Source organism: Salvelinus fontinalis, chromosome 15, assembly GCF_029448725.1.
Source record: "Salvelinus fontinalis isolate EN_2023a chromosome 15, ASM2944872v1, whole genome shotgun sequence".
In the NCBI taxonomy this organism is placed as follows: domain Eukaryota; kingdom Metazoa; phylum Chordata; class Actinopteri; order Salmoniformes; family Salmonidae; genus Salvelinus; species Salvelinus fontinalis.
Window position 1 is genome coordinate 18,543,484 of NC_074679.1, and position 23,401 is coordinate 18,566,884.

Genomic DNA, 23,401 nt, shown 5'->3' on the forward strand with positions numbered 1-23,401 from the left:
GCTCTCAAGAGAAAACAGTCTATGTGCACACTGCCCACAAAATGAGGTGGAAACTGAGATGCACTTCCTAACCTCCTGCCAAATGTATGACCATTTTAGAGACACATATTTCCCTCAGATTACACAGACCCACAAAGAATTATAAAACAAATCCAATTTTGATAAACTCCAATATCTATTGGGTGAATAACCACAGTGTGCCATCACAGCAGCAAGATTGGTTCCTGTTGCACATCGTTACAACACTGTATATATATATATAATATGACATTTGAAATGTTTCTACTCCTTTGGAACTTCTGTGAGTGTTATGTTTGCTGTTCATTTGTTACTGTTTATTTCACTTTTGTTGATCTATTTCACTTGCTTTGGCAATGTTAACATATGTTTCCCATGCCAATAACGCCCCATGAATTGAATTGTGCGAGAAAGAGAGAGACAGAGAGAGAGAGAGAGAGAGAGAGAGAGAGAGAGAGAGAGAGAGAGAGAGAGAGAGAGAGAGTGAGTGAGAGAGAGAGAGAAATAGAGAGAAAGAGAGAAAAAGAGAGAGAGAGAGAGTTAGAGAGAGAGAGTAAGAAATAGAGAGAGAGAGAGAGAGAGTGAGTGAGTTAGAGAGAGAGTGAGAGTGAGAAATATATATATATATATATAGAGAGAAAGAGAGAGAGAGAGAGAGAGAGAGAGAGAGAGAGAGAGAGAGAGAGAGAGAGAGAGAGAGAGAGAGAGAGAGAGAGAGAGTTAGAGAGAGGTGACAGGAGAAAAGAAGAGGAACACACACCAAGTCTCTCCACAATATCTCCTTGCCAGGTAACATCCGGGCTAGACAGAGATAGGAAGCCACTATAATAAATGCCTGTCAGCCCACACAGAACAATACAGTACCTGTCAGCCCATACAGAACAGTACAGTACCTGTCAGCCCATACAGAACAGTACAGTGCCTGTCAGCCCATACAGAACAGTACAGTACCTGTCAACCCATACAGAACAGTACAGTACCTGTCAATCCATACAGAACAGTACAGTACCTGTCAACCCATACAGAACAGTACAGTACCTGTCAACCCATACAGAACAGTACAGTGCCTGTCAACCCATACAGAACAGTACAGTACCTGTCAACCCATACAGAACAGTACAGTACCTGTCAGCCCATACAGAACAGTACAGTGCCTGTCAGCCCATACAGAACAGTACAGTACCTGTCAGCCCATACAGAACAGTACAGTACCTGTCAGCCCATACAGAACAGTACAGTACCTGTCAGCCCATACAGAACAGTACAGTACCTGTCAGCCCATACAGAACAGTACAGTACCTGTCAACCCATACAGAACAGTACAGTGCCTGTCAGCCCATACAGAACAGTACAGTACCTGTCAGCCGATACAGAACAGTACAGTGCCTGTCAGCCCATACAGAACAGTACAGTGCCTGTCAGCCCATACAGAACAGTACAGTACCTGTCAGCCCATACAGAACAGTACAGTACCTGTCAGCCCACACAGAACAGTACAGTACCTGTCAGCCCACACAGAACAGTACAGTACCTGTCAGCCCACACAGAACAGTACAGTGCCTGTCAACCCACACAGAACAGTACAGTACCTGTCAGCCCACACAGAACAGTACAGTGCCTGTCAACCCATACAGAACAGTACAGTGCCTGTCAGCCCATACAGAACAGTACAGTGCCTGTCAGCCCATACAGAACAGTACAGTGCCTGTCAGCCCATACAGAACAGTACAGTGCCTGTCAGCCCATACAGAACAGTACAGTGCCTGTCAGCCCATACAGAACAGTGCAGTGCCTGTCAGCCCATACAGAACAGTACAGTGCCTGTCAGCCCATACAGAACAGTGCAGTGCCTGTCAGCCCATACAGAACAGTACAGTGCCTGTCAGCCCATACAGAACAGTACAGTGCCTGTCAGCCCATACAGAACAGTACAGTACCTGTCAGCCCATACAGAACAGTACAGTGCCTGTCAGCCCATACAGAACAGTACAGTGCCTGTCAGCCCATACAGAACAGTACAGTACCTGTCAGCCCATACAGAACAGTACAGTGCCTGTCAGCCCATACAGAACAGTACAGTGCCTGTCAGCCCATACAGAACAGTACAGTACCTGTCAGCCCATACAGAACAGTACAGTACCTGTCAGCCCACACAGAACAGTACAGTACCTGTCAGCCCACACAGAACAGTACAGTACCTGTCAGCCCATACAGAACAGTACAGTGCCTGTCAGCCCATACAGAACAGTACAGTGCCTGTCAGCCCATACAGAACAGTACAGTGCCTGTCAGCCCATACAGAACAGTACAGTACCTGTCAGCCCATACAGAACAGTACAGTGCCTGTCAGCCCATACAGAACAGTACAGTGCCTGTCAGCCCATACAGAACAGTACAGTACCTGTCAGCCCATACAGAACAGTACAGTACCTGTCAGCCCATACAGAACAGTACAGTGCCTGTCAGCCCATACAGAACAGTACAGTACCTGTCAGCCCATACAGAACAGTACAGTACCTGTCAGCCCATACAGAACAGTACAGTGCCTGTCAGCCCATACAGAACAGTACAGTGCCTGTCAGCCCATACAGAACAGTACAGTACCTGTCAGCCCATACAGAACAGTACAGTGCCTGTCAGCCCATACAGAACAGTACAGTACCTGTCAGCCCATACAGAACAGTACAGTGCCTGTCAGCCCATACAGAACAGTACAGTGCCTGTCAGCCCATACAGAACAGTACAGTGCCTGTCAGCCCATACAGAACAGTACAGTGCCTGTCAGCCCATACAGAACAGTACAGTACCTGTCAGCCCATACAGAACAGTACAGTGCCTGTCAGCCCATACAGAACAGTACAGTGCCTGTCAACCCATACAGAACAGTACAGTGCCTGTCAGCCCATACAGAACAGTACAGTGCCTGTCAACCCATACAGAACAGTACAGTACCTGCACACCAAACAACATGGAGACAGTACAGTACACTCAGGGAACATACTGTGTGTTTAGCATGAGACGAATAACCACTGAGAGAGATGAGATAATTAATCACACACAGACACACTCACACACAGGTATCACTGAGATTACGTTATCTAGCCTGGGTGACAGTCTGTTTCTGTGTCAGCTAGCTCCTTAAACACACTAATATATTCATTGGGATCTCTTTTCCTTTAGTTATACAAAGTTACAGATGGCATTACAAAAACATACATGTATCTGCATGTCTAAGACATGAATATGATTTTAAAGACTTCAATTATTTATCTGTGTGTGTAGGTGTTTGAACAGGGCTCAGGCCGTCATTCCCGTTGGGTGATTATTAAGTGGATCTGATGAAGCAGCGGGGGGATTCTCCTGAGACATCACGCACACACACATGCACGCACACAGGCACACACTCTCGCTAACGAACACGGGTCCGTCTGGGGAGGTGTGTGTTCACAAGCAGGCGTCCAGTTAAAACAGGCCCCCATTAGCATGCGCTGTCTGGATCTCCTTGTTCCTCAACGCTTCACAAATCAAAGCTGCTTTTCATTCCTCACTTCCAAGAGAAATCCCTCTCTACGTCTCTCTTTCTTTCTTCCTCCCTCCTCTCCATCCTCCTCCTCCTCTCATAGCTATGTGTGCAGCACACATTAGCATAGCAAATGAAAGAGAAAGGTTTTTGGGGGCATTCATTCTCTCTCTATGAATTGTGAAGTGTTGGGCTGCAGCTGGTTGGGATAGCAATACAAATTCTTTATGTAGAAATCAACACTGGTGATGCTTTGTGGTATTTCTGGAATTGTTGGTATTTTATGGCCACAGAATCATTCCTGGGCACTCTCTCTCTTTCCTCACCTCTCCGTGATAGCTGATGTGTGTTGAGATTTCTGACCAAAAATAGCTGCCATGGCATCAACATGTATGGTAGTGGATGAGGTGAGCTTCCCCCATAAAATCAAACCAAGCTGTATAAGAAAAATAATAAATCAGAGCGACGTGACATAATGTCTGTTTATCAATTACGAATCAATAAGTTATGACAGACTAATCACAGGTATTGATTGATAATGCTAAACTGATGACTGTGAGATTAGAGATGGAGATAATCACATGTATTAATTGAAATCACTAGAGATGGGGGAGGTATAGGAATAACCATTGTCTGCTAGAGGAAATTGCTGAGTGTGGATTTATCTTAATAGTGATGTCAAAAATCTAGAGTGTGTTCGTTTGTGGTTCTATCTAACCCCATTCTGAATGCCATGGCCAATTTCACGCTCCCCCTGGAAAGATCGTGGCATCCGTGTGTGTGTGTGTGTGTGTGCGTGAGCCAGTTAACCTTTGTCGCTGGTGAAAATGTGCTGCTTTAGCATGCTTTGCCAACAGAGACCGTGGCCTCTACTAACTGTCAGTACGGATCAGACACACACCTTAGGCGCTCTTTCCTTTACTCTCTTCCTCACTCTGTCTCCTTCCTTCTTTTTTTCTAATTTACCTAGTCGAGAGACACTCCCTCTTCCTCATGTCTTTCTTTCTCTGCCTCTCCTTCCGCTCTGTTTGTTGCTTGTCTCCGTGTCACAAAGCTGAAACTACCAATGAATTAGAATAAGAAAAGTAGGCGTGTCCACTTGCACTCGTGTGTCTGCATACTTTGTGTGTGTATCGTGTATGTGTGTGTACTTGCATGTCAAGTGTGTGTGTGTGTGTGTGTGTGTGTGTGTCTTGGCCCTCTGCTCCTACCTCTCCAGTGATCATCATGCTGACACATGTCTGACCATCTCGGCCATTTTAACGTCACTGTGGAAATTCTGCAGCTGAGCAGAGCAGCCATCACGGCCCGGCCTCGATCTAACTCTACAGGATACATACAATATTTATGTCTAATATCTCTTCTACTCAGCCTGCTGCTGCATGTCTCAACATTCCACTGACACACAGCAGAAGCTTCACCACTCAACAGAGGCGTTCAGACCTTTACACAGATAAACAAACACACTAGGGTTGGAGGATATGGCCTTCAAATCATATCTTCATTTTGTCAAAATTAAACCTTTTCTGTAAATAAGCTTTCTTGCACAATTAAAGGTCAATGCACTGCATTTCAAACAGTTAGGAATAATCTATTGAATTCAGGACTTGTAAAATTATACGTAGGCTAAAAATAAGCCTTCCGCAACCAATAGACCCAATAACGTTGGGACTGCTGTCCGGACTGCTTTTTCACCACCAAATCTCCATATCTCCAGATTCCTATCACAAGCTCTAAACCTTTTCACCTGGGTCATCGCAGCTAGCTAGCTGCTATCCGAGTGGCTACTCCTGGCTAACGTTTCTGTCCCGAAGCAATCACCAGTTAGCTGGGAACTAGCCTCGTGCTTGGCCCATCTCCCGGCTAGCTGAAGAGGTCCATCACCCACTCCTTGGGCTACAATACCTATTTTGCCAATTGGCCTGTACCCCTTTTACTGCCGACACGGAGCCCCGCTGATCCATCACGACTGGTCTACCGACGTAATCCACACGAGGGTGTTTCAACAGGCTCATCCGTCGCGACGTCCCCTGAAGGCCCATCCGCTTGCCTGCTAGCCGCAGCCCGCTAGCTGTCTAGAGCATATCGACTGTTAGCTGAAGAGGTCCATCAGCCAATTTCTTGGGCTACAATACCTATTTTGCCAATTGGCCTGGACCCTTTTACTGCCTACACGGAGCCCTGCCGATCATCATGACTGGTCTGCCGACGTAACCATCTGAGGGGGCTACAACAGACTCTTCCGTCGTGACGTCCCTCTGAGGCCCTTCTGTTAGCCTGCTCGCCCCGGCCTGCTAGCTGTCTGAATCGCCGTGTCTCCAGCTTGCCTAGCTACTCACTGGTCTCTATGATCACTCGGCTACGCATGCCTCTCCCTAATGTCAATATGCCTTGTCCATTGCTGTTTTGGTTAGTGATTAATGTCTTACTTCACTGTAGAGCCTCCAGCCCTGCTCAATATGCCTTAGCTAGCCCTTTTGTTCCAACTCCCACACATGCGGTGACCTTACTTGGTTTAAATGATGTCTCTAGAGACAAAACCTCTCTCATCATCACTCAATGCTTAGGTTTACCTCCACTGTATTCACATCCTACCATACCCTTGTCTGTACATTATGCCTTGAATCTATTATTCCGTGTCCAGAAACCTGCATCTTTTACTCCCTGTTCCGAACGCACTAGACAAACAGTTCTTAAAGCCTTTAGCTGTACCCTTATCCTACTCCTCCTCTGTTCCTCTGGTGATGTAGAGGTTAATCCAGGCCCTGCAGTGCCTAGCTCCACTCCCATTCCCCAGGCGCTCTCATTTGCTGACTTCTGTAACCGTAAAAGCCTTGGTTTCAGGCATGTTAACATCAGAAGCCTCCTCCCTGAGTTTGTTTTATTCAATGCTTTAGCACACTCTGCCAACCCGGATGTCCTAGCCGTGTCTGAATCCTGGCATAGGAAGGCCACCAAAAAACTTCAAATTTCCATCCCTAACTATAAACTTTTTCGACAAGATAGAAATGACAATGGGGGCAGAGTTGTGATCTACTGCAGAGATAGCCTGCAGAGTTCTGTCAAACTATCCAGGTCTGTGCCCAAACAATTTGAGCTTCTACTTTTAAAAATCCACCTTTCCAGAAACAAGTCTCTCACCGTTGCCGCTTGCTATAGACCACCCTCAGCCCCCAGTGGTGCCCTGGACACTATATGTGAATTGATTGCCACCCATCTATCTTCAGAGCTCATACTGTTAGGTGACATAAACTGGGACATGCTTAATACCCCGGCCGTCCTACAATCTAAGCTAGATGCCCTCAATCTCACACAAAATATCAATGAACCTACCAGGTACAACCCCAAATCCGTGAACACGGGCACCCTCATAGATATCATCCTGACCAACTTGCCCTCTAAATACACCTCTGCTGTCTTCAACCAGGATCTCAGCGATCACTGCCTCATTGCCTGCGTCCTTAATGGGTCTGCGGTCAAACGACCACCCCTCATCACTGTCAAACGCTCCCTAAAACACTTCAGCGAGCAGGCCTTTCTAATCGACCTGGCCCGGGTATCCTGGAAGGATATTGGCCTCATTCCGTCAGTAGAGAATGCCTGGTTATTCTTTAAAAGTTCCTTCCTCACCATCTTTTTTAAATATTTTTTATTTATTTTTAAATTTTATCCCCTTTTCACCCCAATTTTTCGTGGTATCCAATCGCTAGTAATTACTATCTTGTCTCATCGCTACAACTCCCGTACGGGCTCGGGAGAGACGAAGGTCGAAAGCCACGCGTCCTCCGAAGCACAACCCAACCAAGCCGCACTGCTTCTTAACACAGCGCGCCTCCCACCCGGAAGCCAGCCGCACCAATGTGTCGGAGGAAACACCGTGCACCTGGCCCCCTTGGTTAGCGCGCACTGCGCCCGGCCCGCCACAGGAGTCGCTGGAGCACGACGAGACAAGGATATCCCTACCGGCCAAACCCTCCCTAACCCGGACGACGCTAGCCCAATTGTGCGTCGCCCCACGGACCTCCCGGTCGCGGCCGGCTGCGACAGAGCCTGGGCGCGAACCCAGAGACTCTGGTGGCGCAGCTAGCACTGCGATGCAGTGCCCTAGACCACTGCTCCACCCGGGAGGCCCCTTCCTCACCATCTTAAATAAGCATGCCCCATTCAAAGTATGTAGAACCGATATAGCCCTTGGTTCACTCCAGACCTGACTGCCCTTGACCAGCATAAAAACCTCCTGTGGTGTACCACATATTCCACAACACATGTATAACTCTGTAATGTTGTTTGTGTCGCACTGCTTTGCTTTATCTTGGCCAGGTCGCAGTTGTAAATGAGAACTTGTTCTAAACTGGCCTACCTGGTTAAATAAAGGTGAAATAAAAAAATTATAATACTAACATTATTTTAACAAAATAGTTTAAAGGGAAATTTCACAATTTTCATCATCTCCAGCACCACCCCAACATTTGTGAAAATGGCACGTTTCCATGTTTTGTAGTAAAAGAAGATAGATAAAAATAAGTGTTTCCAATGACATCATCAACCAATTAGTAGACAATTCGTAGGCAATTAGTAGGCAATACATACTCATAATTGGTTAAAATCATGATGCACTCCTCTGATGTCATTGGAAATACTTACAGTGCCTTCAGAATGCACACATACCCCTTGACTTATTCTACATTTTGTTGTGTTACAGACTGAATTCAGATACCCCTTGACTGAATTCAAAATGGATTAAAAAAGAAAATCTCTCCACCATCTACACACAGTAATACCCCACAATGACAATGTGAAAACATGATTTTAGAAATGTTTGCAAACGTATTGAAAATAAAATACAGAAATATCTAATTTACATAAGTATTGAAGCCATTCCAGCATTACTTGGCTGTATGCTGAGGGTCAATGTCCTTTTGGAAAATAAATCTTTGCCCCAGTCTACGATCGTTTGCACTCTGAAGCAGGTTCTCATTAAGGATTTGCCTGTGTTCCCTCTATCCTTACCAGTCTCCCAGTCCCTGCCGCTGAAAAGCATCCCCATAGTATGATGCTGCCACGACCATGCTTCACGGTAGGGATGGTGTTAGACGGGTGATGAGCTGTGCCTGGTTTTCTCCAGACATAGCGCTTTGCATTCAGGCCAAATAGTAACATTTCTGTCTCATCAGAATCTTTCAGGTGTCCTTTTGCAAACTCCTGACATGTGCCTTTTACTCAGGATTGGCTTCCGTCTGGTCACTCTCCCATAAAGCCCAGATTTAGATTGGTGAAGTGCTCCCATCTCAGCCAAGGAACTCTGTAGTTCTGTCAGAGCGGGTCATTCTAGGTCACTTCCCTGACCAAGGTCCTTCTTGCCCAGTTGCTCAGTTTGGTTGGACAGCTAGTTGTAGGCGGTGTCTGGGTATTTCCCAATGATGGAAACAGCTGTGCCCTTGGAAACTTTCAACAATCTAGAAATTGTTTTATACCCTTCCCCAGATATACAGTGCATTCGGAAAGTATTCAGACCCCTTGACTTTTTCCACATTTGTACTAAAATGTATTAAATCGTTTTTTCCCCCTCATCAATCTACACACAATACCCCATAATGACAAAGCAAAAACAGGTTTTTATACATTTTTGCAAAGAATATCACATTTACATAAGTATTCAGACCCTTCACGCAGTACTTTTTTAAAGCACTTTTGGCAGCGATTTCAGCCTCAAGTCTTCTTGGGTATGACGTTACAAAATTGGCACACCTGTATTTGGGGAGTTTCTCCCATTTCTCTATGCATATCCTCTCAAGCTCTGTCAGGTTGGACGGGGAGCTTTGCTGCACAGCTATTTTCAGGTCTCTCCAGAGATGTTCGATCGGGTTCAAGTCCGGGCTCTGGCTGGGCCACTCAAGGACATTTAGAGACTTGTCCCGAAGCCGCTCCAGCGTTGTCTTGGCTGTGTGTTTAGGGTCGTTGTCCTGTTGGAAGGTGAACCTTCGCCCCAGTCTGAGGTCATGAGTGCTCTGGAGCAGGTTTTCATCAAGGATCTCTCTGTACTTTGCTCTGTTTATCTTTGCCTAGATCCTGACTAGTCTCCCAGTCCCTGCCGCTGAAAAACATCCCCATAGCATGATGCTGCCACCACCGTGCTTCACTCTAGTGATGGTGACAGGTTTCCTCTAGAGGTGACGCTTGGCATTCAGGCCAAAGAGTTCCATCTTGGTTTCATCAGACCAGAGAAATTTGTTTCTCATGGTCTGAGAGTCTTTATTTGCCGTTTGGCAAACTCCAAGCGGGCTGTCATGCGCCTTTTACTGAGGAACTGTACATGAACTGTACATTTCAGAAGTTGAGACATAAAATGGTGTTGTAAAAAGGTCCTCTATTACAGTAAAATAATGTCTCCATGTGTTTCGGTGTCCATATGACTGATTCTATTGACCAAACCTCAAATGCAAATAGCTTGTTGTCAGTGAGGAAGAAGTGATCATTCATTTTTGTTGTTGTGAGTGGCAGGGAGAGGGGCTTGTTGTCTGTGTGCAAATGGGAAGGTGCACAGAAGGAGCGAAGGCGATGAGACCAAAAAGACAAATGCTCATAAAACAAAATAAAAACCTTGATTCTTGCGATACAAGCATTTGGAACATCGCACTAAAACATCCATTTTAATTAATCAAACTAATGCGATATATCGCCCAGCCCTAACACACACATGTGGGCGACAGTCATACACACATACACACACACAAATAAAAGGAGATACGTGCACACACACACACACATACACACACAAGCACACTTGTACAAATGTAACCATGTACACACACATACCCATGCACACACACACACATACTTGTGTGGTTATCTGTGTGTTTTCCATTCAAAACACAATGAATCTCTGAGGTTCAGCTTACAGAAATCCTTCAGTTATCAATGTGTTCAGTCAAAAATAAAATCAATCAATCCAATTGTATTTGTTACATGCGCAGAATACAACAGGTGTAGAACTTACAGTGAAATGCTTACTTACAAGCCCTTAACCAACAATGCAGTTTTGATAAAAAATAAGAGTTAAGAATGTATTAACTGAAATAAATTGAAGTAAAAAATAAAAATAAAATAAAAAATTTAAATAAGAAAATAGAAAAGTAACAAATAATTGAAGAACAACAGTAAAATAACAGTAACGAGGCTATATACAGGGGGTACAGAATCAACAGTGGGGTACAGGTTAGTCGAGGTAATTGAGGTAATATGTACATGTAGGTAGAGTTAAATGGTTGTGAAGTCTGGGGTCCAAGCAGAGCAGAGATAAAGTGACTATGCGTAGATAGTAAACAGAGAGTAGCAGCAGTGTAAAAATGTGTGTGTGTGGGGGGGGGGGGGGACGCAAATAGTCAGGGTAGCCATTTGATAAGCTGTTCAGGAGTCTTATGTCTTGGGGGTAGAAGCTGTTAAGAAGCCTTTTGGTTCTAGACTTGGCGCTCCGGTACCGCTTGCCGTGTGGTAGTAGAGAGAACAGTCTATGACTTGGGTGACTGGAGTCTCTGACAATTTTTAGGGCCTTCCTCAGACACCGCCTGGTATACAGGTCCTGGATGGCAGGAAGCTTGGCCCCAGTAGCACCTTACGACCGGAGGCTGAGCAGTTGCCATACCAGGCAGTGATGCAACGAGTCAGGATGCTCTCGATGGTGCAGCTGTAGAACATTTTGAGGATCTGAGGAACCATGCCAAATCTTCTCAGTCTCGTGCCCTCTTCATGACTGTCTTGGTGTGCTTGGACCATGATAGTTTGTTAGTGATGTGGACACCAAGGGAATCGAAGCTCTTAACCTGTTCCACTATAGCCACATTTATGAGAATGGGGCATGCTCGGCCCTCCTTTTCCTGTAGTCCATGATCATCTCCTTTGTCTTGATCACGTTGAGGGAGAAGTTGTTATCCTGGTACCACACATCCTGGCAGCGCACTGCCAGGTCTCTGACCTCCTCCCTATAGGCTCCCGTTGTCGGTGATCAGGCCTACCATTGTTGTGTCATCGGCAAACTTAATGATGGTGTTGGAGTCGTGCCTGGCCGTGCAGTCATGGGTGAGAAGAGAGTACAGGAGGGGACTGAGCACGCACCCCTGAGGGGCCCCCATGTTGAGGATCAGTGTGGCAGATGTGCCCCCACCTGGGGGCGGCACGTCAGGAAGTCCAGGATCCAGTTGGAGAGGGAGGTGTTTAGTGCCAGGGTCCTTAGCTTATTGATGAGCTTTGAGGGCAATATGGTGTTAAACGCTGAGCTGTAGTCAATGAATAGCATTCTCACATAGGTTTTCCTTTTGTTGGGAAAGGGCAGTGTGGAGTGCAATAGAGATTATGTCATCTGTGGATCTGTTAGTGTGGTATGCAAATTGGAGTGGGTCTAAGTTTCTGGGATAATGGTGATGATGTGAGCCATGACCAGCCTTTCAAAGCACTTCATGGTTACAGACGTGAGTGCTACGGGTCGGTAGTCATTTAGGCAGGTTACCTTGGTGTTCTTGGGCACAGGAACTATGCTTGAAACATGTTGGTATTGCAGACTTGGTCAGGGACAGGTTGAACATGTCAGTGAAGACACTTGCCAGTTGGTCAGCGCATGCTCGCAGTACACATCCTGGTAATCCGTCTGGCCCTGTGGCCTTGTAAATGTTGACCTGTTTAAAGGTCTTATTCACATAGGCTACGTAGAGCTTGATCACAAAGTCGTCAGGAACAGCTGGTGCTCTCGTGCATGCTTCAGTGTTGACACACACATACAGAGAGAGGGAGAGAGAGAGAGAGAGAGAGAGGGAGAGAGGGAGAGAGACCTAAACAGAGAAAGCGAGAAGTGGAAAGAAAGAGAGCGTATGAGAGAAAGAGAAGAGAGAGTGAATAAGAGAAAGAGAAGACAGAGTGAGCATATAAGAGAAAGCGAAGAGGAGAGAGTGAGTGTATAAGAGAAAGAGAAGAAGAGAGAGTGAGCGTATAAGAGAAAGAGAAGAAGAGAGAGTGAGCGTATAAGAGAAAGAGAAGAAGAGAGAGTGAATAAGAGAAAGAGAAGAGAGATTGTGCGTATAAGAGAAAGAGAAGAAAAGAGAATGAGCGTATAAGAGAAAGAGAAGAGAGAGTGAGCGTATAAGACAAAGAGAAGAAGAGAGAGTGAGCGTATAAGAGAAAGAGAAGAAGAGAGAGTGAATAAGAGAAAGAGAAGAGGAGAGAGTGAGCGTATAAGAGAAACAGAAGAAGAGAGAGTGAGCGTATAAGAGAAAGAGAAGAAGAGAGAGTGAGCGTATCAGAGAAAGAGAAGAAGAGAGAGTGAATAAGAGAAAGAGAAGAGGAGAGAGCGTATAAGAGAAAGAGAAGAAGAGAGAGTGAGCGTATCAGAGAAAGAGAAGAAGAGAGAGTGAGCGTATACGAGATGTATGCAGTGCGAGCGTCATTGTTCTAGTCGATTTGAGACATTATTTGGATTGTGACCCAGGAGAGCACTGGAGGATGTCAGAGAACCACACAACACACACACACACACACACACACACACACACACACACACACACACACACACACACACACACACACACACACACACGCTGCACACACACACACGCTGCACACACACACACACGCTGCACACACACACACACACACACACACACACACACACACACACACACACACACACACACACACACACACACACACACACACACACACACACACGCTGCACACGCACACACATACACACACATGTGCAATCACACCATATAAAAACACACACACAAATAATAACGCCTGTCTTATTTTGTTAATAAAGTAAATTTACACTTCTCACTTTCTCTGGGCTCCCAAGTGGCACAGCGTTCTAAGGCACTGCATCTCAGTGCTAGACGCATCACTACAGTCCCTGGTTTGAATCCAGGCTGTATCACATCCAGCTGTGATTGGGAGTCCCATAGGGTGGTGCACAATTGGCCCAGCGTCGTCCGGGTTTGGCCGGGGTAGGTAATCATTGTAAATAAGAATTTGTTCTTAACTGACTTGCCTAGTTAAATAAAAGTTAAATAAAATACAAAAACAAGATTAAGTTAAAGAACCACTCCAGCTATTTTGGAACTTTTCCTATTGAAAAACAATATCCCACGTATAAATACACACTTCCGGGTAAAAAAATATGTTTTGAGCAAAATAGTGTTTTTCGTCACAAGTGCAAACTTCATGGAGTAGGCCATTCAAGGAGTTGGTCGAATGGGGATTTGTGATGTCATCAGCCCTCCCCCTGGCTTGAGGAACAATAGAGAACAAAAGAGGAAAGGCCCACGACTTACCTGGACCACCTATTGAGATGTACCTTATGTTAAGTAAATCAGGAGTTAAATGAAGTGAAAAGGTGACTGGGGGAGCATTTTAAATTGAGGGACAGGTATAGGGTGTGTAGGGGTCAGGTATGTGGATGTCCTCTCTTATTCCACCATCTGTGTCTGGGATGTAGCTCTGTTTGTCAACTATAACAATAGCAACACCACGACCCTACACAACACAGAGTTTGAGAGAGGGCTGGGCCTGAGCGTGAATTATGCATGAGCCCTAATGAAAAATGAGAGACCTTACTGTCTCACTGGGGGAGAGAAACTATAAGCAGTCCCAAGTCAGGTTTCAAAATGACGTGAGAGTGTCCCGGTTGTGTCCAGGTTGAGACTTGTGGAATAAGAAGGTAACAAGCAGGAAATCAAGGAAACTGCCAACCAGGATTTCTGGAAAACGGCATTTTGCAACCCTAGTCCCAAGCTACAGGCTCAAATCACTGTCTCCCTGCACCTGTGGTGTGTGTTAGGTAGATATGTGAGGTTAGGACAGTACAGAAGGCTATCTGTCTCCCTGCACCTGTGGTGTGTGTTACGTAGATCTGTGAGGTTAGGACAATACAGAAGGCTATCTGTCTACCTGCACCTGTGGTGTGTGTTAGGTAGATCTGTGAGGTTAGGACAGTACAGAAGGCTATCTGTCTCCCTGCACCTGTGGTGTGTGTTACGTAGATCTGTGAGGTTAGGACAATACAGAAGGCTATCTGTCTACCTGCACCTGTGGTGTGTGTTAGGTAGATCTGTGAGGTTAGGACAGTACAGAAGGCTTATCTGTCTCCCTGCACATGTGGTGTGTGTTACGTAGATCTGTGAGGTTAGGACAGTACAGAAGGCTTATCTGTCTCCCTGCACATGTGTTTGTGTGTTAGGTAGATCAGTGAGGTTAGGACAGTACAGAAGGCTATCTGTCTCCCTGCACATGTGGTGTGTGTTAGGTAGATCTGTGAGGTTAGGACAGTACAGAAGCCTTATCTGTCTCCCTGCACTTGTGGTGTGTGTTAGGTAGATCTGTGTATGTGTATTACATAGATCTGTGAGGTTAGGACAGTGCAGAAGGCTGTCTGTCTCCCTGCACCTGTGTTTGTGTGTTAGGTAGATCTGTGTATGTGTGTTACATAGATCTGTGAGGTTAGGACAGTACAGAAGGCTGTCTGTCTCCCTGCACCTGTGTTTGTGTGTTAGGTAGAGCTGTGTATGTGTGTTACATAGATCTGTGAGGTTAGGACAGTACAGAAGCCTTATCTGTCTCCCTGCACTTGTGGTGTGTGTTAGGTAGATCTGTGTATGTGTATTACATAGATCTGTGAGGTTAGGACAGTGCAGAAGGCTGTCTGTCTCCCTGCACCTGTGTTTGTGTGTTAGGTAGAGCTGTGTATGTGTGTTACATAGATCTGTGAGGTTAGGACAGTACAGAAGGCTGTCTGTCTCCCTGCACCTGTGGTGTGTGTGTTTGTGAGGTGATCTTCAGACAGAGGAAAGCTGAGACAGAGGCTCCAACTCCCTCTGTGTCAAACACAACAAAACTCTTTACAGAGAGAGAGAGGGACAAGAAGGGGGGTATGGGGGTGTATGTGTGTGTGTGTGTGTGTGTGTGTGTGTGTGTGTGTGTGTGTGTGTGTGTGTGTGTGTGTGTGTGTGTGTGTGTGTGTGTGTGTGTGTGTGTGTGTGTGTGTGTGTGTGCATGACTCACGTTGTGTCCCTCTGTATGGCTCTCTGGCAGACAAGCACAGCGGTAGGGAGTCACACTGGTGTCACACTGATCAGCATGGCCATGACACTCACACCTAGAGAGACAGGGAGAGAAAGAGAGAGAGAGGTGGGGTGGAGAGAGAGAGACACACAGAGAGGTGGGGAGAGAAAGAGAAACAGAGAGGTGGGGCAAAGAGATAGAGACATAGAGGTGGGAGAGAGAGAGAGAGACAGAGAGATGTGAGAGAGAGACAAGTCTGGGACAATAATGGTACAGGGCAACCACAAACAGTTTCAGCTGGACTTTCACATAATCAAAGAGATACCTCAGCAGGATAAGCTCTCTCTTGAGAAAGATACCCCCACCCCGAGTGTGTCAGACCAGACATCTTCATTATACAACCCCACAGACGAACAACCCCAAGCAGAAAGTCAACCTCCCAGCACAAAATGCTACTTCCTCATTGAAATGAAGGACACATTCCCCCAGCTGGAGGTACGGCAGGTGCAGCAGGAACAGCAGGTGAACACACTCGTCAGCACAAAAAAATAGTCCAGCTCAACAATACCCCCTCAACCCGACCCGGAGTGCTGGAGGTGGAGAGAGACATATCTGCACTCTGGTGAGACAACATCAGGAGAAAGAGCAGGAGCAGAACACAGCACTAGAGGAGGGGATCAGAGTGCTGGAGGAGAGGGTGAGGGGGATGGCGTGTGAGAGAGAACAACCCATTAGAGACCTGGTCACCCCCTCAGAAAAGCCACCAGAACAGTCCACCCCAGACCCTGACCAAAGTCTTGAACACCACAGTAGAACAGTCCACCCCAGACCCTGACCATAGCCTGGACATCCCAGCAGGACAGGCAATAGCGGGTAAACGCAATATAGCGGGTAAACGCAAGTATTTCCTGTGACTGGGCCTAAACACCAAATGTATACATGGCCCACCACTCCACCCTGGACTTGAACAGTCTATACGACCAGGTCCACCTATACAAGGCAGCAGTGCCCACCTTCACCCAGACCCTAAAAGACATCGCCCTCAAAAGCAGCCCCAACACCTCACACAGGAGCAACAAATTAACAGACACCCTGCCCAGACCAGTGAGACACTCTCCCAGACCTGCGGGACCCCCCCTCCCGGACCGACACATAGACGACCCACTCCGAGAGGACCAACATCCAGACTACAGCAACACCAGCCACATCCACACCACCACCCCAATAAATCAACACCCCCACAAGTCAACCATGTCCATACCCCATTTAGGCCTGAGGTCATCTGTCTTTGGTTTAAAGAGCAGGAACCTGGGCTTCACCAGGTTCCTGCAGGTTCCAGAAATACAGACATTGTCATCCTTCAAGAAACATGGAATAGAGGAGATGGACCTACTGGTTTCCCTCTAGGTTACAGAGAGCTGGTAGTCTCATCCACCAAACTACCAGGTGTGAAACAGGGAAGGGACTCAGGGGGTATGCTAATTTGGTATAGAGCAGACTTAACTCTATTAAATTAATCAAAACAGGAACATTTTACATTTGGCTAGAAATTCAAAAGGAAATGATCTCAACATAGAAAAGTGTCCTCCTGTGTGCTACCTATATCCCAGCACTAGAATCCCCATACATTAATGAAGACAGCTTCTCCATCCTAGAGAGGGGAAATCAATAATTTCCAGGCCCAGGGACATGTACTAGTTCGTGGCGACCTAATGCCAGAACGGGACAAGAACCTGACATCCCCAACACACAGGGGGACAAACACCTACTTGGAGGTGACAGCATTCCCTCCCCCATATGCCCCCCTAGGCACAAGCATGACAACATAACCAACAAAAATGGGTCACAACTCCTGCACCTATGTCGCACGCTGGGTATGTACATAGTCAATGGTAGGCTTTCAGGGGACTCCTACGGTAGGTACACCTATAGCTCATATCTTGGCACTAGTACTGTTGACTACTTAATCATTGACCTCAACCCAGAATCTCTTAGCCCACTGACACCCTTATCAGATCACAGCAAAATCACAGTCTACTTGAACAGAGCAATACTCAATCATGAGGCATCAAAGCCAAAGGAACTGAATAATATTAAGAAATGCTATAGATGGAAGGAAAGTAGTGTGGAAAATGTAAGAATATTTTACGATAATACACAACGCAGAGTACTAACGGTCAATAGGGAATTGACAATCAATGGAAATAGTTAGTATTCAGGTCAACATCTGTTAAGAATCTGTGTAGGAATGTCAGTCCTGGTCTCCTAGCTACGTGTGGCACGTTTTCATTGGTCTGAATCGTCTGTACATAGAGCCTGAAACAGGATACTTGTTATTTGGCCAAAGGCCCAATGTTACTACAAGGAATTATAATTGGTCAACCACAGGCTAGGGTGGGGGGTTATAAATTACACCATGTTGTGTGATTCTGTGGAGGAAGTCACTGAGGACAGGGGAGAATGAACCATCTACTTCCCAGCATAACATCCATGATTTGTCCTCTTTGAATAAAACCATTTTTCTCCCCCTGATTTTCTTTGGGGTCTGTGTTATTGAAGAATAACATACACTGCTAACAAAACCTACCAAAAAACAACTAGGCAACAACAAATTCAATCCCTTTTAGACAACTTCCTGGACAAAACGTTTCACTGAAATAGTGAAGGTGGAAACATGGCATTATAAAACCTAAACAGTATAATTGACCTCAAAGCTTCCCTATCAAATCTAAAAATGTCAAACAGAAAACAGAAGAAAATTAACAACAATGACAAATGGTTTGATGAAGAATGCAAAAACCTAAGAAAGAAATTGAGAAACCTATCCAACTAAAAACATAGAGACCCAGAAAACCTGAGTCTACGCCTTTGTAGTAGAGTTAAAATGGTTATTCCATCAAACTTCAAATGATTAGAATAGTACACAATGCAGAACAGAACAACCAGGTTGAGGGTCAGTGGCCAAAGCCCGCGAACAGGAATATTCCAAGTTCAGACAGAAGCGGGGGAGTCAGATCGGTATGATCATTAGGAACTTTACTTTTGGTGTCTATTTTTAATTGTTGCACTACTGGTGCTGCCTGTTGATGTTATGTAGGCAGTTGCAGTAGCTGAATGATGTTAACATCTTCGGGTTTTGTTTCATTAAATGTATTTTATTTCATCTGGGTGCTTGCGTCACCTACTAACACCCTGGTACTACCCGTAGCTCCCGTTCTCCTCAGTCCGAGAAAACACAGAAAGGTATGTATTGCAATGACTCCTTTGTAGAAGTCCATAACGTGAAATAAATAAAACATCCCAAGGTTAATGCTGTAGATATTGTTATAAGGGAGTGTTAGACTATTGAAACATGTCACTTTCAGAATTTATTGTTGATATTAATATAGTTTAGAGTGCTAAAAGTGCTGCTGTTGCTAGCTAGCATGCCTTTCTGTGATGCAGATGGTTAGCTGAGCTGCCGACTGGTGCTGGCGTTGCATTATGGGACATGTAGTTTGGTCCTCTACGGTCTGAATGGGACAGAGGCGATTTCACGTTGTAACTAGTTTGTGTTGCATTGTTTTTGTACATGAGTTGTTGTATTTTGGTACTGTCAACACTGAAAGCACCTAGCAATGTATTGGGGATGTGAGACAGGATATGTGTTTTACCTTTCTTCAGGCTCCTGTGTAGAACAACTTGTCAGATGGTGCATTGGAGACTGATGTGTTCCTGTCCTGTCTTTTCACAATACTATTGCAGGTATGGTTCTATTGTCTAAGAATTAAGATTATACATTCTTTGTATTAAGGACTGGTTATTATTTTATAGTATACATTATGGCTTTATGTATGAATGTGATTGTGTGAGTCTGAGAACACAGAGAAAAAGAACAACTTGTCAGATGGTGCATTGGAGACTGATGTGTTCCTCTCTTGTCTTTTCACAATACTATTGCAGATCAACATAAAAGCCTAAAAGACAGCTGTGGTGTCGCTCTTCATTTCTTGGTTCTCCTGTGGTGCATATTAGACCCGCTACACCTTCACTATGGTGAATCACTAAAACAATATAGAAATACACTACGGAAAAAGAAGGAACAGCATGTCAGAACTCAGATCAATGTAATTGAAGAATCCATAGACTCTAACCACCTCTGTGAAAATTGGAAAAAACTAAACAAACAACAAAAGAGAGATGTATGGGTAAACCACTTCTCCAATCTTTTTGGCACTATAACAAAGAACAAACAGCAAAAACATATACATGATCAAATACAAATCTTAGAATCAACTATTAAAGACTACCAGAACACACTGGATTCTCCAATAACATTGAATGTGCTGCAGGAGAAAATACAAACCCTTCAACCCAAAAAGGCCTGTGGTGTTGATGGTATCCTCAAGGAAATGATCAAATATACAGACCACAAATTCCAATTGTCTATACTTCAACATCATCCTTAGCTCTGGCATCTTCCCCAATATTTGGAACCAAGGACTAACCACCCAATCCAAAAAAGTGGAGACAAATTTGACCCCAATAACTACCGTAGGATACGCGTCAACAGCAGAATCATACATTTCCGCAGTGAAAACAATGTACTGAGCACATTTCAATTTGGCTTTTTACCAAATTACCATACGACAGACACCCTAATTGCCAAACAAACAAACCAAAACAAAGGCAAAGTCTTTTCATGCTTTGTTGATTTAAAAAAAGCATTTAACTCAATTTGGCATGAGGGTCTGTTATAGAAATTGATGGAAAGTGGTGTGAAGTGTGTTACATGTGCAAAGGTACTATCTCACAACTCGATGATACCTTCACTCTTGCGCTGACATTTAGAAACAAAACATGCCACTTTGAAAAATAAGCCACAGGAGTTTTTTGAGCGAGAATTAAGACGACTCGAGTAGTGACTGTCTACAGGATCTGGGAGATAGTCTCAGAAAAAGATTGGCATATATTAAAACGGAGAGGAGCGGAAATAAATTAATTGAGGTACACTATAGCAAAGCCACAAAAACACTAATAGAAGCGCACGAGAATTCTACCAATTCAGCTCAAAAATGAAAAGAAAATACGAATCTAAATTGAAAATTCAGGGATGTATTTGTGACTTGGCACAATGATATAAAAGAAGAATCATTAGATCAACACACCAGTGTATTGATGTTAGTGTTCTATCAGTGTAATCACTCTAACCGTACTATTGTGAAGTCATTTGAGTATGTAAAAATATGCTTATTGGTCTTAAGATATAAATTCTTTGTTTTAACTAAGAATGACAAATGTGTTGCTTGTGCTATCTTTATGAACTGTATAGTATATCATTGCATCGAGCTAGTATATTAACTATATGCTATTCAACTCCCAGCGTTTGTGACGACTATTCCCGTCATTCTTAGCTTAGCTAAATGTGTTCTCAATGGACATTGTTAAAGAGGGTACTTGGTAAGTTTGGATTTGAATGTACCAGAGTGCAGAATAACTGATGAATTTACCAATACTCAACGCCGGTTGAATATGGCCGGTGTCAGTAAACGTTAGGGAAATAACAGAATTTGAATTATTGCCAGCAGCACAGTTAGTCACCAATGTTTTGAATAAAAAAAGCCTAACCAGCTCTGCTATGTGAGTAGAATGGAGAGTGAAGATGTATTCTCTTGTTTGTGTCTGGAAGTAGCGTCTAGCCAACTTGAGCCAGTTAGCTTGGGTGTGAGGCAAGAAAAGTAGTATATTTTATGAATCAGAGAGCCTGGATCAACCCTGCTCCTTATCAGATTTTGGGGTTGAATAATCCTTGTGAGAATCAAGGACAGGCCACCCGGGTGGCGCAGTGGTCTAAGGCTGTGCCACCAGAGATTCTGGGTTCGAGCCCAGGCTCTGTCGCAGCCGGCCGCAACCGGGAGGCCCATGGGGCGGCGCACAATTTGCCCAGCGTCGTCCGGGTTAGGGAGGGTTTGGCCGGCAGGGATATGCTTGTCTCATCGCGCACTAGCGACTCCTGTGGCGGGCCGGGTGCAGTGCATGCTGACCAGGTCACCAGGTGTACGGTGTTTCCTCCGACACATTGGTGGGGCTGGCTTCCGGGTTGGATGTGCATTGTGTCAAGAAGAAGTAGGGCTTGGTTGGGTTGCGTTTCGGAGGATGCATGGCTCTCGACCTTCGCCTCTCCCGAGTCTGTACGGGAGTTGCAGCGATGAGACAAGACTGTAACTACTACCAATTGGATACCACGAAATTAGGGAGAAAAAAGGGGTAAAAAAAAAAGAAGGAAAAAAAAGAAGAGAATCAATGAATCAATCAATCATATTAAAATTGCCAGTAAATATGAGCGAAAGCACGAGTGATGTTACGAATAGTCAACCTTTGTTTCACGCCGGTGAGTGTGTAGTTTTGTGGGTTCTGTGTTGATACAATATGTAGCGAATTTGTTATTGCCTGTATGTGAACAGAAGATGTTATGTTTGTTTTGACTAATTTAAAACTATTGCCATATTTGTTCTTATATATAGCAGTCAGTGTTTGTTTTAAGATGCAAACGGAACATTTTAACAGCTTGCTTAGTTCCAATAGAAAGGCTTATATATTTAACATAAATAGCGAGGCAATTTCGAGGTTAAAACGCTTTGTGGCCTAAATGCTCTGCTGGAATAACATATTGAGAATGGAGTCGTATTTAAATAACTGAATAAAACATGAATAATATAGATATGAATTGAATTTATGCTTGTCAACAACCGCAAGTGTTTGTTTTATTACCTGTAGCCTGATCAGAAGAGACAGTTACTAAATCTAATTCATTCTAATAATAGCGGATAGGTAATTGTGATAGAGCTGTGACCATGATCATAATTGGTAATTAAACATGGGTATTAGTTATTGCGTGATAAAACTAGGCTATACTCGAAGTTGTGGGTAGTAAATGGCTATAGTATTGTGCCCACCTAAATGTGTTTTTTCGTTAAGAATTGGCTGAAGTATTTTATACATTTGGGCGTAACAAGTTAATCTTAAAATAACAGATGTTTAATGAGTGTGAAGCAGAAGTTAGTGTTAAAAAGATAGAGTAATATTGTTAGGGTATACCACATGTAAACATTGTATTCTAGTAAGGAGAGAATAAGCATGGTTTGGTTTCATTTCTTTTCTAAACCTTATGATGGGTGACAGTGACGAAGACATTGATAAGGAGGATACCACAGATAAGGATGTAAACTTAATGAGTTTTAACAGTATGTGAATGGTAATATGTTATTAGTGTCTTTTTGTTGTTGATAGCACTCTAATGATGCAATATTTTAGTCATTTGAAAAGCTGAGGTTTCAATACAAGGTTAACGGATGAGTAGAGGGATTGAGCTTTGAGAATGTAAAAAAGATTAGCTGTGGTTGAAAGCAAGCAGGCAGTGGGGCATTTGAAGTAGAGGTATGAGAAACATTCATTGACAGTTTCTGATTATTGTTGCTTGGTTTTATAGTTAAGTAACACCAGTGAATGTGAGCAGGAAGCTAATGTATTCTAAAATGATAATCTGTTTCCATTACGTGGAACAGTGTCCAGTAATTAAAGTAGAATAAAATAAGTATTGCATATTAAGCTGATAAAACAGCACCAACTTTTTGAAGGTTCTACGTTTGTTAAACAACAGGTTTATATTTTTACTAAATTAATGCAACAGGTTGAAATGATTAGATTACTGGAAAGGATCACTGATTCCTTACGCTGAGACATTGACTACATTTGTGACAGAAAAAAGTATTACATTTAGAGAGTTAACAGGAAACATCTAAGGAGAAACATCTATTACATATGTCGTTGGACATTGGT

At 44.3% G+C, this 23,401-nt stretch overlaps 1 protein-coding gene across 1 annotated transcript in view; it reads right to left on the reverse strand.

The window, feature by feature from the left end:
- Positions 1 to 23,401, reverse strand: part of ush2a (Usher syndrome 2A (autosomal recessive, mild)) — a 504,211-nt gene that overhangs the window by 402,663 nt on the left and 78,147 nt on the right. The window contains exon 10 of the mRNA XM_055862864.1: positions 15,584 to 15,677. Within this exon, the coding sequence (XP_055718839.1) occupies positions 15,584 to 15,677 (94 nt within the window). The remainder of the gene's footprint in view (positions 1 to 15,583; positions 15,678 to 23,401) is intronic.